At 45.8% G+C, this 13,881-nt stretch overlaps 1 protein-coding gene across 1 annotated transcript; it reads left to right on the top strand.

The window, feature by feature from the left end:
* Nucleotides 1-7,325: 7,325 nt before the first annotated feature.
* Nucleotides 7,326-13,345, top strand: PDP2 (pyruvate dehydrogenase phosphatase catalytic subunit 2). The gene is made up of 2 exons (XM_073659709.1): nt 7,326-8,200; nt 11,555-13,345. The coding sequence occupies exon 2, from the start codon at nt 11,614-11,616 to the stop codon at nt 13,192-13,194; it is 1,581 nt and encodes a 526-aa protein (XP_073515810.1). The 5' UTR covers nt 7,326-8,200; nt 11,555-11,613; the 3' UTR covers nt 13,195-13,345.
* The last annotated feature ends 536 nt before the right edge of the window (nt 13,346-13,881 follow it).

The raw sequence follows: 13,881 nt of genomic DNA, 5'->3' as shown, positions 1-13,881 counted from the left end.
CTCCCAGTAATATAGGCTGGATGTGAGGTCTGTGTGTGTGTCTCCCAGTAATATAGGCTGGATGTGAGATCTGTGTGTCTCTCCCAGTAATATAGGCTTGATGTGAGGTCTGTATGTGTCTCCCAGTAATATAGGCTGGATGTGGGGTCTGTGTGTGTGTCTCCCTGTAATATAGGCTGGAACTGAGATCTGTGTGTCTCTCCCAGTAATATAGGCTGGATGTGAGGTCTGTGTGTCTCTCCCAGTAATATAGGCTGGATGTGAGGTCTGTGTGCCTCTCCCAGTAATATAGGCTGGATGTCAGCTCTGTGTGTCTCTCCCAGTAATATAGGCTTTATGGGAGGTCTGTGTGTGTGTCTCCCAGTAATACAGGCTGGATGTGAGGTCTGTATGTCTCTCCCAGTAATACAGGCTTGATGTGAGGTCTGTGTTTGCCTCTCAGTAATATAGGCTGGATGTGACGTCTGTGTGTCTCGCTCAGCAATGTAGGCTGGATGTGAGGTCTGTGTGTCTCTCCCAGTAATATAAGCTGGATGTGAGATCTGTGTGTCTCTCCCAGTAATATAGGCTGGATGTGTGGTCTGTGTGTCTCTACCATTAATATAGGCAGGATGTGAGATCTGTGTGTGTCTCCCAGTAACATAGGCTGGATATGAGGTCTGTGTGTCTCTCCTCTGCCAGTAATATAGGTTGGATGTGAGGTCTGTTTGTCTTTCCCAGTAGTATAGGCTGGATGTGAGGTCTTTGTGTCTCTCCCAGTAATATAGGCTGGATGTGAGGTATGTGTGTTTCTCCAATTAATATAGGCTGGATGTGAGGTCTGTGTGTGTGTCTCCCAGTAATATAGGCTGGATGTGTGGTCTGTGTGTCTCTCCCAGTAATATAGGCTAATATAGTCTGGATGTGAGATCTGTGTGTCTCTCCCAGTAATATAGGCTGGATTTGAGATCTCTGTGTTTCTCCCAGTAATATAGGCTGGATGTGAGGACTGTGTGTCTCTCCCAGTAATATAGGCTGGATGTGAGGTCTGTGTGTCTCTCCCATTAATATAGCCTGGATGTGAGGTTTGTGTGTCTCTTCCAGTAATATAGGCTGGATGTGAGGTCTGTGTGTCTCTCCCACTAATATAGCCTGGATGTGAGGTCTGTTTGTCTCTCCCAGTAATATAGGCTGAATGTTCGATCTGTGTGTCTCTCCTAGTAGTATAGGCTGGATGTGAGGTCTGTGTGTCTCTCCCATTAATATAGCCTGGATGTGAGGTTTGTGTGTCTCTCCCAGTAATATAGGCTGAATGTTAGAGGTGTGTGTCTCTCCCAGTAATATAGGCTGGATGTGAGGTTTGTGTGTCTCTCCCAGTAATATAGGCTGGATGTGAGGTCTGTGTGTCTCTCCCATTAATATAGGCTGGATGTGAGGTCTGTGTGTCTCTCCCATTAATATAGGCTGGATGTGAGGTCTGTTTGTCTTTCCCAGTAGTATAGGCTGGATGTGAGGTCTGTTTGTCTCTCCCAGTAATATAGACTGAATGTTAGATCTGTGTGTCTCTCCTAGTAGTATAGGCTGGATGTGTGCTCTGTTTGTCTCTCCCAGTAATATAGGCTGAATGTGAGATCTGTGTGTCTCTGCCATTCTTATAGGCTCGATGTGACGTCTGTGTGTCTCTCCCAGTAATATAGGCAGGATATGAGATCTGTGTGTGTCTCCCAGTAATGTAGGCTGGATATGAGGTCTGTGTGTCTATCCTCTCCCAGTAATATACGCTGGATGTGAGGTCTGTGTGTCTCTGCCATTCGTATAGGCTGGATGTGATGTCTGGGTGTCGCTCCCAGTAATATAGGCAGGATGTGAGATTGGTGTGTGTCTCCCAGTAATATAGGCTGGATGTGAGGTCTGTGTGTCTCTGCCATTAGTTTAGGCTGGATGTGAGGTCTGTGTATCTCTCCCAGTAATATAGGCTGGATGTGAGGTCTGTGTATCTCTCCCAGTAATATAGGCTGCATGTGAGCTCTGTGTCTCTCTCCCAGTAATATAGACTGGATGTGAGGTCTGTTTGTCTCTCCCAGTAATATAGGCTGGATGTGAGGATTGTGTGTCTCTCCCAGTAATATAGGCTGGATGTGAGGTCTCTGTGTCTCTGCCAGTAATATTGGCTGGATGTGAGGTCAGTGTGTCTCCCAGTAATATAGGCTGGATGTGAGGTCTGTGTGTCTCTCCCACTAATATAGGCTGGATGTGAGCTGTGTCTCTCCCAGTAATATAGGCTGGATGTGAGGTCTGTGTGTCTCTCCCAGTAATATAGACTGGATGTGAGGTCTGTTTGTCTCTCCCAGTAATATAGACTGGATGTGAGGTCTGTGTGTGTCTCCCAGTAATATAGACTGGATGTGAGCTGTGTCTCTCCCAGTAATATAGGCTGGATGTAAGGTGTGTGTGTCTCTCCCAGTAATATAGGCTGGATGTGAGGTCTGTGTGTCTCTCCCAGTAATATAGGATGGATGTGAGATCTGTGAGAGTCTCCCAGTAATATAGGCTGGATGTGAGCTCTGTGTGTCTCTCACAGTAATATAGGCTGGATGTGAGCTATTTGTGTATCTCCCAGTAATATAGGCTAAATGTGAGATATGTGTGTCTCTCCCAGTAATATAGGCTGGATGTGAGCTATGTGTGTCTCTCCCAGTAATATAGGCTGGATGTGAGGTTTGTTTGCCTCTCCCAGTAATATAGGCTGAATGTGAGGCCTGTGTGTCTCTCCCAGTAATATAGGCTGGATGTGAGGTCTGTGTGTGCCTCCCAGTAATATAGGCTGGATGTGAGTTCTATGTGTGTCTCCCAGTAATATAGGCTGGATGTGAGTTCTATGTGTGTCTCCCAGTAATATAGGCTGGATGTGAGTTCTGTGTGTGTCTCCTAGTAATATAGGCTGAATGTGAGGTCTGTGTGTGCCCCCCAGTAATATAGGTTGGATGTGAGGTCTGTGTGTCTCTCCCAGTAATATAGGTTGGATGTGAGGTCTGTGTGTCTCTCCCAGTAATATAGGTTGGATATGAGCTCTGTGTGCTTCTCCCAGTAATATAGGCTGGATGTGAGGTCTGTTTGTCTCTCCCAGTTATATAGGCTGGATGTGAGGTCTGTTTGTCTCTCCCAGTTATATAGGCTGGATGTGAGATCTGTGGGTGTCTCCCAGTCATATAGGCTGAATGTGAGGTCTGTGTGTCTCTCCCAGTAATATAGGCTGGATGTGAGGTCTATGTGTCTCTCCCAGTAATATAGGCTGGATGTGAGGTTTGCTTGCCTCTCCCAGTAATAGAGGCAGAATGTGAGGTCTGTGTGTCTCTCCCAGTAATATAGGCTGGATGTGAGGTTTGTTTGTGTCTCCCAGTAATATAGGCTGAATGTGATGTCTGTGTCTCTCTCCCAGTAATATAGGTTGGATGTGAGGTCTGTGTGTCTCTCCCAGTAATATAGGCTGGATGTGAGGTTTGTTTGCATCTCCCAGTAATATAGGCTGAATGTGAGGTCTGTGTGTCTCTCCCAGTAATATAGGCTGGATGTGAGGTCTGTGTGTCTCTCCCAGTAATATAGGCTGGATGTGAGATCTGTGGGTGTCTCCCAGTCATATAGGCTGAATGTGAGGTATGTGTGTCTCTCCCAGTAATATAGGCTGGATGTGAGGTTTGTTTGTGTCTCCCAGTAATATAGGCTGAATGTGAGGTCTGTGTGTCTCTCCCAGTATTATAGGTTGGATGTGAGGTCTGTGTGTCTCTCCCAGTAATATAGGCTGGATGTGAGGTTTGTTTGCCTCTCCCAGTAATATAGGCTGAATGTGAGGTCTGTGTGTCTCTCCCAGTAATATAGGCTGGATGTGAGGTTTGTTTGCCTCTCCCAGTAATATAGGCTGGATGTGAGGTCTGTGTGTCTCTCCCAGTAATATAGGCTGGATGTGAGGTTTGTTTGCCTCTCCCAGTAAAATAGGCTGGATGTGAGGTTTGTTTGCCTCTCCCAGTAAAATAGGCTGGATGTGAGGTCTGTGTGTCTCTCCCAGTTATATAGGTTGAATGTGAGGTCTGTGTGTCTCTCCCAGTAATATAGGTTGGATATGAGCTCTGTGTGTCTCTCCCAGTAATATAGGCTGGATGTGAGATCTGTGTGTCTCTCTCAGTAATGTAGGCTGGATGTGAGATCTGTGTGTCTCTCTCAGTAATTTAGGCTGGATGTGAGGTCTGTGTGTCTCTTCCAGTAATATAGGCTGGATGTGAGGTCCTCTTACAACCCCATTTCCCCAAAAATGAAAACATTATGAGTCTCGGAAAATGGTGACAAAAACAAAAAATGTTTGCTTTACAAATTTCTTAATTTTTTTGCTTCACCTCTTAATTAACAAAAAACTGACCTGGAGAATCGTACTGCCAGGTTAGTTTTACCATATAGTGAACACTGTAAATTAAAAACTCCAAAAACAATTATGGAATTGCACTATTTTTTGCAATTTCTACACACTTGGAATTTTTTCACCATTTTCCAGTACATTATATGGTAAAATCAATGGTGCCATTTAAAAGTACAAAAAATAGTTTCTCTCTCTTTCTGAAGTACCCACAGACACAGAAAGTCCAACGATATGAATGGATGTGTGTGTCTCTGTGATAAGGTTAAGCCTAGAATGTATGGACTCTTGGTGGTGGATATATACACTGCTCAAAAAAAGAAAGGGAAGACTTAAACAACAGAATATAACTCCAAGTAAATGAAACTTCTGTGAAATCAAACTGTCCACTTAGGAAGCAACACTGATTGACAATCAATTTCACATGTTGTTGTGCAAATGGAATAGACAATAGATGGAAATTATTGGCAATTCTCAAGACCCCCTCAATAAAGGAGTGGTTCTGCAGGTGGGGACCACAGGCCACATCTCAGTACCAATGCTTTCTGGCTGATGTTTTGGTCACTTTTGAATGTTGGTTGTGCTTTCACACTCGTGGTAGCATGAGACAGACTCTACAACCCACAGAAGTTGCTCAGGTAGTGCAGCTCATCCAGGATGGCACATCAATGCGAGCTGTGGCAAGAAGGTTTGCTGTGTCTGTCAGCGTAGTGTCCAGAGCATGGAGTAGATACCAGGAGACAGGCCAGTACACCAGGAGACGTGGAGGGGGCCGTAGGAGGGCAACAACCCAGCAGCAGGACCGCTACCTCTGCCTTTGTGCAAGGAGGAACAGGAGGAGCACTGCCAGAGCCCTGCAAAATGACCTCCAGCAGGCCACAAATGTGCATGTGTCTGCACAAATGGTTAGAAACCGACTCCATGAGGTTGGTATGAGGGCCCGATGTCCACAGATGGGGGTTGTGCTCACAGCCCAACACCGTGCAGGATTCTTGGCATTTGCCACAGAACACCAGGATTGGCAAAGTCACCACTGGCGCCCTGTGCTCTTCACAGATGAAAGCAGGTTCACACTGAGCACATGTGACAGACGTGACAGAATCTGGAGACGCCGTGGAGAGCGATCTGCTGCCTGCAACATCCTTCAGCATGACCGGTTTGGCAGTGGGTCAGTAATGGTGTGGGGTAGCATTTCTTTGGAGGGCCGCACAGCCCTCCATGTGCTCGCCAGAGGTAGCCTGACTGCCATTAGGTACCGAGACAAGATCCTCAAACCCCTTGTGAGACCATATGCTGGTGCGGTTGGCCCTGAGTTCCTCCTCACCAACATCGGAGCTGCGTCCTCACCAACATCGGAGCTGCCTTCTCACCAACACTGCTGCACCCCACCAATCTACTGTCTCCTTCCCCATCATCCTGTAGAATGTAACCCCCCAGGGCAGAGCCCTCTCCACTCTGTACCCGTCTGCCATTGTTAGTTTGTTCACCGAAATTTATATTTGTATCTTCTATGTAACCCCTTCTAATGTACAGACCATGGAATCCATGGTGCTCTAATAATAAATAATAATAATAGGTGTAAACATGTCGGCAATCTCAATTTTGCCAAGGACCCCACTTTGTCTAATCCGGCCCGGCCTGTGGTTGACATGTGTTCCTAAACAAGGAGATTGGGCTGCGTCATCTGATGTTCCTAGAAATGCTGGTGGAATGCAAATGCAGTTTTTCTTTTTCTCTGTGACTGGGGAAGACAACAGGTCAGGGTTTTCCTTTTGCAATAGTTTGTGTTTTGCATGATAATTTTGCTATGTAGCAGTGTTCTGTGTAACCACTTATAATAATATTATCCTTTTAGGCAATTTTGGACAGAACAGAATGTGACAATGTCGTGTTGTGCCCCGGGGCTGATGACAAGTTAGACAAGCAGATAATTACTGAGAACGATTGCTGATGAGCGGGTAAGGCGTTGTTCACACTAATACAGCGAAGATGAACTCTGCAAAATGTGCCAGAATTCTGGAATAAATTGCTCAAAAATGTGGATTGTGTCGTGCACCACAAAGCAAAAGTGTCTCATCGTGTTCTAGAAGACTCTGTTCAGTGTTGTCCAGTTTCGAAAAGTGTTGCGAAAAGAAGGCGAAGATAAGAGGAATCGTAAAATGCGTTATACTTATTACCAGCGGTTAAAAAAAAATGGCAAAAAGTAAGAAGTGTCGTTTAAAAAAAAAAAAAAAAAAAAAAAAAAAAGAGAAAAATTTCGAACATGTAGATTGCGGAGATAACTGGGACAAAACAGATGGATCCAGAGGATAAGACGACGCGAGGCCCCGGACCGCCAGGATCCTGTCGACACAAGCTTTCTGCTTGTACATGACACAAGGCAGACACATCCCAGCCGCATTTATGGAAACATAAGACATAAAGTAACACAGTGCGGCTGTATCACAATATGCCGGCACCGGCTGCCTCCGGCACAGATCGGAGCCGGGCGCAGCAGGGATTGGTGCAGTTACATAATGATAAAGAAATATTTTAGTTGCCAAGAAAAACTTGTCCAAAAACAGGAACCATGATGTAAAACATGAATCCATAGGTGTCGGACGGAGAAAGAGCAGGCAATGGACAACTCTCCAAATATTAATCCATAGATGATAACAGAGAAGCACTTACAGAGCGATCTCAACTCTGTCCATGGAGATGGGAAGGACTCGGTCCAGGTGCCATTAGGATCTATTCACACACGCGAGGATTTTCTGCGACTGTCATATTCACGTGAACACAAAATCCATATGCTTGAACAACTCCATTCAGATGCTTCATGGCCGAGCAGCTGCATGCAGCCGTACATCACCAAGCACAATGCAGAGCATTGGATGGAGTGGTGTAAAGCCGCCACCACTGGACTCTGGAGGAGACGTGCTCTGTGCAGTGACGGATCGCACTTCTCTACCTGCGTCTGATGGAGGAGTCTGGGTTTGGCGATTCCAGGAGGATGTTACCCCCCTGACTGCATTGTGCCGCTGTACAGGTGGTGGAGGAGGATAATGCTATGGGCTTGTTCTCAGGGGTCGGCATTGGGCCCTTAGTTCCAGTGAAGAGAAATCTTAATTTTCAGCACAAGACATTGTGAACAATTGTAGCTTCAGCTTTGTGGGGACAGTTTGGGGAAGACCCTTTTCTGTTTCACCTAACTGTCCATAAACACATGGAGGGGGAGGTTTGGGGGAAAAACCTTGACAAATCCCAAACCCTGACCCCATCCAACACCTTTGAAATGAGCTTGAATCCCACAAGAGGGGCTACTATTCCCACAGAAACTCTACAAAATCTTGTAGAAATCCTTCCAAGAACAGCGAGGGCCATTACATCTGCAGCCTCCAATTAATGTCTGTGGATGTAGAATAGGAGGACAGAGACGTTGCTGTAGGGCGAAGGTGCGGGAGACCCCAATACTATTGTCCATTTAGTGTCCGTCTACAGCCCATAATTATGACAGAAATCTATTTCGTCGCACGATGTGTTTGGATGCGATGAAGGGAATTACGGGGAAATAGGAAATGATAAACTTCTCTATTTTTTTAATCTGTTCTGAGTTTTGGAAGTCCCTACAAGTTCAGTCTGGGAGAACTGAGCACGCCTCAGCTATTATTGTCAGGGAGGAGGAGGAGGAAGAGGAGGAGGAGGCCATGACAGTCACACAGGGAAGAGGAGGACCCGGACATAAGGGCTCGGCTGCCAGTTCCAATCCAGTTCTAGAAGCAGTCGTGTGTGAGCAGAGCCCAGGACGCCGGACGCCTCCATACTGAGCCCAAATCGGTAAGAAATTCACATTTTAATCGATTTTAACGAGCAGGAAGAACTTTGTGGGGTCACGGAGACTTTGTCAGGGATTAGGGTCTTAGGGTCCACATACATTCCTAGGAAGGGGGATCAGCCCAGTGTGGGGAGGGTCCAGTGATCCTTTATGATCTGTTACTGGGATCTTCTGCTGTCAGGAATGAGATACAGAAACTATGACGGGATCCTCCTGACATAACGTATGACTGACTCCTATCATCTGACGACAGGTCGCCATCACTATGGCTCTTCTCCCGCCCGTCCCCTTTAATATCGACGCCTAAAGCTGAAGGCTTGTGCAATGGTCGTCTTGTAACAAGACGTCTGGGATTTTTCAGAAAACTCGACCACGGTTAAGTCCCGTCATTATTATCTACTATTATTATTATAATATATATTATTACAATTGTCCCTGTTTTCTTCCGCTACCTCTCCTACATCCATTCACATTCAGGGCTTTGTTATCCGGAACGCGTCAATGATTGTCCCTGTGGATTTCGCTCTTTGCCACATCTTTCTTTTTTTTTTTTACTGCGGTGCAAAATCTGCAGCTTTTACTGAACCCAGGAACTTGCCCTTAGGGGAATAGTCACACATTGCAGATTTTATGTGTAGGAATCCAGCAATGCAAAACAGTAAGAGACGTCCCAACAATTCTCATCGACACTTTGTCGATGTTTAAAATCTGCCGTTGTCAATTCCTAGAGGGATTCTGCACAGATTTTCACCCGTTGGAAAAAAAAAAAAAAAAAAAAGTGGAAATCTGCGGCCAAATCCGCATCGAGATGCATCTTGTGTGAGCTTTTCTGCAGATAAGCTGAAAACTTGCAACTTCTGAAATTAAACTTTTTTTTACTTTTTCTTTGGGCTTTTAAAATGACAAAGTTGCTCATTCAGCGATTCTCAAATCTCTCCCACAGCAGAGCGAACTGGAATAGCCCTTTAAGTAAGAATAAATTAAGTATTTAGTTCTAATCCGAGTAACCGGTGACCTGTGATGACGATGGTGAGAAGCTGCGGGGGGGGAGGAAAGGACGCGGACATTCAGCACAACCAAAACTTTTGCATTTTGAGCTGAATGGATCTCGTTGTCCAGCTGAGATGTGGATGGAAAATTCCTCCAGACCGGAGCTGGAGAAGAAGACATTTTGTGCTCCTATTTATTGAGCTGCTGATAAGATTGGCATGAGAAGTGTCAGACTCTATATAATCAGCGAGGAGGCGGCGGGGAACCCGGTCACCCCACGTATTACGGCCTCGCTCCCAGCAGACGAGCTGTCAGGCCGCTCAGAGTTTCCGCAGAACTTTCTTGTGTTGTGGAAACTCCTAGAAGAACAATGTCGTTACTCCAGAAGTCTGACCAGCAGCAGGACATTTCCTCCACTTATAGCGCCATATCACACGGCACCGGCCCGGCTTCCTCCTTTTGGAAGTTTCAGATTCAGAATCAACTTTTTTTTTTTTTATTTAATTTAATTTTAATTTCTGTTACCATCAGGGCAACAATATTTTCTGCTAAATCCAACAGCAGAAAAAGCCGATTAATCGAGCGTCATCAAACAGCCCACAAATCACTGAGCAGATAAAGCAGCGGGCAAAAGAGAAAACTCCGCTAAAGCAAGAAAAAAAAAAAAAAATGATGAAAGTTCGTGGAAATCCAGCACTTTATTTCCTGCGTGAATAAGAAGAAAATCTTTTACTGAATTATCCAAATAAAAATTAGAAACATAAAAAAACTTACGCGTTTCAAATCTGCACACAAATACCGGTTTGAAATGCGTAATTCGGATGATCCAATAAAAGTTTTTCTTTAAGTCAAGTCCTAGACATTTCTTCCCAACCGGGATTTTTCATCCGGTCGCTTCCCATTTTTTCCATGGACCTAAGTAAGCATTTGACAGCTGACATTTTTCTCTATATGTGAATGTTTAGCGTTATACAGCCGCCCTGTGTGTGAACTGTGTCCTTTTTCCAGTAAATTACAGTCGAGTATTACAGACGATTCTGCCTCTTATTTCCCCCTGAATATAAAGGACCACCAGTAATGTGCTGATATTCAGGAATATTTCCGCCAGCACAAGGCTATCTCTGTAGTTGTGGTGGTCAGGAAAAGAAAGCGTTGATTAGGGCGCAGTAAGACGGCGAGATTGGAACACAGTGCATGGACTGGCCGGCGGCTCTACCTGAGAGTGACAGCTGCATAGAAATGCATGAAACTGTCACACTCGGGACGGCAGAGCCGCCGGCCAGTCCGTGCACTATGTTCCGATCACAGTCTGATTTATACGGCCCCTTACCCAGACACTCGATTTAGAATCATAGAATCCTAGAACGTTAGAGTTGGAAGGGACCTCCGGGGTCCACATGTCTGTCTGTCCAGCCTCTGTGTGAAGACGTCCATTGAATGAGAACTCACCACCTCTCGTGGCCGCCTGTTCCACTCATTGATCACCATCACTGTCAAAAAGTTTTTTTCTAATATCTAATCTGTATCTTCTCCCTTTCACTTTCCTCCCATTGCTTCTGGTGTTTCCATGTGCGAATGAGAATAAGGATGATCCCTCTACAGTGTGACGGCCCTTCAGATATTTGTAGACAGCTATTAAATCTCCTCTCAGTCTAGCTTGCAAAAGAGAACACATTTAATCATTCCTCGTAGGACATAGTTTCCATTCTGGTCGCTCTTCTCTGAACTTGCTCCAGTTTGTCGATGTCTTTTTTAAAATGTGGCGCCCAGAACTGGACACAGTTTCCAGATGAGGTCTGATCAAGGAGGAGTAGAGGGGGATAATGACTTCACGTGATCTAGTCTCTATGCTTCTCTTTATACATCTCAGAACTGTGTTGCCTTTTTTTGCTGCTGCATCACACTGTTGACTCATGTGCAGTCTGTGATCTATTAGTATACCCGAGTCTTTTTCACACATGCTGTTGCTTAGTTCTATTCCTCCCATTCCGTAGATGTAATTTTAGTTTTTCTTGCCCAGATGTAGAATCTTTCATTTCTCCCTGTTAAAAACCATTCTATTAGTTGCAATTTATGGAGAACAAGGTGTACCCAGATTTACCTGCAATTTACTATTCTTCTTTCAGACCTATATTGTGTATCTAATCCTGTCCTGTGTAATACTGTCCGCTAAGCAGATGTATCTAATCCTACTCTGTGTGTTGCATCTAGTTCTATTAAGCTTGATACTTTCTGCGGAGCGGCTGCATCTAAGCCTTTCTTGAGTGATGCTGTCCGCAGTTTTGCTGTATCTAATCCTCTCTTAGGTTGTGTAGATGCACCGGGCGGATTAATGACTTCTTTGTTTGTTTTTTTTCCACACGCAGAATTTCGGGATCTAATTTGCTCTAGAAGCGAACACGACGCCATAGTTTGGAGCCGACTTATGATGTCCAGACCCTTCTCTGGATGGATCCTGAGCAGTGTTAAACAGAGCGCTGTCCTGGTGAAAGGTGGGAGACGTGGTTATTCACAATGCATGACCAGAAGGACCCACATGAGATGGAGAAGTAAGACGGTGACGCCGATATGTCTGTGCTACCCGGTGCACCAAGCCGTCGGCCCCCGGGACAGGTCCTACAGACACACGGCGGAGGATGTCCACTTCCAGCTGCTTCCAGAGCAAATCAATTACATTCTCAGAGCCAACGAGCAGTCTTACAAGATACCAGACCCAAATACGGTCCTCAAGTTCGAAAGCAATGTCCTAGCCTCTAACACGCCTTGTGAAGATCGCCGGAGTGCTGCCACGTGTCTACAGACCAAAGGCCATATGTTTGGCATTTTCGATGGCCATGCCGGCTCGGCGTGTGCTCATTCCGTCAGCGAGCGCCTCTTTTATTACATTGCAGTCTCCCTCATGTCTCAGGACACTCTGCAGGAGATAGAGTCTGCCACCGAACGCATGAAGCCGGTGCTGCCCATCCTCCAATGGCACAAACACAAGAATGACTACATGTACCGCGAGATTGCGTCACTCTACGTCGACCACCTGCGGGTTTATTGGCAAGAGCTGATCGACCTGGACAATGAATCTGGGATGAGCCTGGCTGACGCCATGTCCTACGCCTTCCAGAGACTGGACTCGGATATCTCGCTGGAAGCTCAAGTGCCGGCGGAGAACGAGATGGTGAGGAACCTCACACTGCAAATTGCATTTTCTGGGGCGACGGCCTGTGTGTCGTACATCAATGGGTTGGACCTGCATGTGGCGAATACTGGAGACTGCCGGGCTGTCTTGGGCGTTCAGGATGCAAATGGCGCCTGGTCAGTTCTGCCTCTGACGGCCGACCACAACGCTTTTAATAAATCTGAGGTGCAGAGAATACGATCCGAGCACCCGGCCTCTGAGGAGCAAACTGTAGTGACGGACCAGAGGCTGCTGGGTGTCCTGATGCCCTTTCGGGCTTTTGGCGATGTCCGCTTTAAATGGAGCGAGGAGCTGCAGCAAAGTGTTCTGAAAAACGCTTGTGACAGCGAACCTCTGAATATCTATCAGTATTATCCCGCCAACTATCACACCCCACCATATCTCACCGCGAAGCCAGAGATCACCTACCATAAGTTACGACCTCAGGACAAGTTCCTGGTCATGGCCTCCGATGGACTGTGGGACATGCTGGACAACCAGGAGGTGGTGAGGCTGGTGGCCGAATACTTCTCCGAGGTCCGACTTCAGGAACCTGAGGTTTCCGTAGAGAAGCGGAGCCTCGGGTACATGCACAATCTTCTTCTAAAGAGGCGAACAAGAAGAATCAGCCTACAGGATCAGAACGTCGCAACGCACCTGGTCCGGCACGCTATCGGCAGCAACCAGGACGGTGAGATTGAGCAGGAGAAACTGGCCGCCATGTTGACTTTGCCAGAGGACTTGTCGCGGATGTACAGAGACGACATCACCGTGACTATCGTCTTATTTAACACAAATGCCATCGAAGCTCATTACAGGGAGGAACGAGGGGAATAATATGGGAAGAGCCAACGTTTTACACCATTGATATGTGTATATACAGTTATATGAAAAAGTTTGGGCACCCCTATTAATCTTAAGCTTAATGTTTTATAAAAATTGGTGTTTTTGCAGCAGCTCTTTCAGTTTGATCTATGTAATAACTGTTGGACACAGTAATGTTTCTGCCTTGAAATGAGGTTTATTGTACTAACAGAAAATGTGCAATCTGCATTCAAACAAAATTTGACAGGTGCATAAGTATGGGCACCCTTATAATTTTCTTGTTTTAAATACTCCTACCTACTTTTTACTGACTTACTAAAGCACTTTTTTGGTTTTGTAACCTCATTGAGCTTTGAACTTCATAGCCAGGTGTATGCAATCATGAGAAAAGCTACTTAAAGTGGCCACTTGCAAGTTGTTCTCCTGTTTGAATCTCCTCTGAAGAGTGGCATCATGGGCTCCTCAAAACAACTGTCAAATGATCTGAAAACAAAGATTATTCAACATAGTTGTTCAGGGGAAGGATACAAAAAGCTGTCTCAGAGATTTAACCTGTCAGTTTCCACTGTGAGGAACATAGTAAGGAAAGGGAAGAACACAGGGACAGTTCTTGTTAAGACCAGAAATGGCAGGCCAAGAAAAACATCAGAAAGGCAGAGAAGAAGAATTGTGAGATCAGTCAAGGACAATCCTCAGACC

Source organism: Phyllobates terribilis, unplaced genomic scaffold, assembly GCF_046119375.1.
Source record: "Phyllobates terribilis strain yellow unplaced genomic scaffold, ASM4611937v1 Scaffold_14__1_contigs__length_39327217, whole genome shotgun sequence".
NCBI classification, from domain to species: Eukaryota; Metazoa; Chordata; class Amphibia; order Anura; family Dendrobatidae; genus Phyllobates; species Phyllobates terribilis.
The sequence above is the reverse complement of the archived record's forward strand: the minus strand, read 5'-3'. Positions and strand labels throughout refer to the sequence as shown.

Coding starts and splice junctions, on each gene's coding strand:
- PDP2 (XM_073659709.1), top strand. CDS start 11,614: ATGATGTCCAGACCCTTCTCTGGATGGATCCTGAGCAGTGTTAAACAG.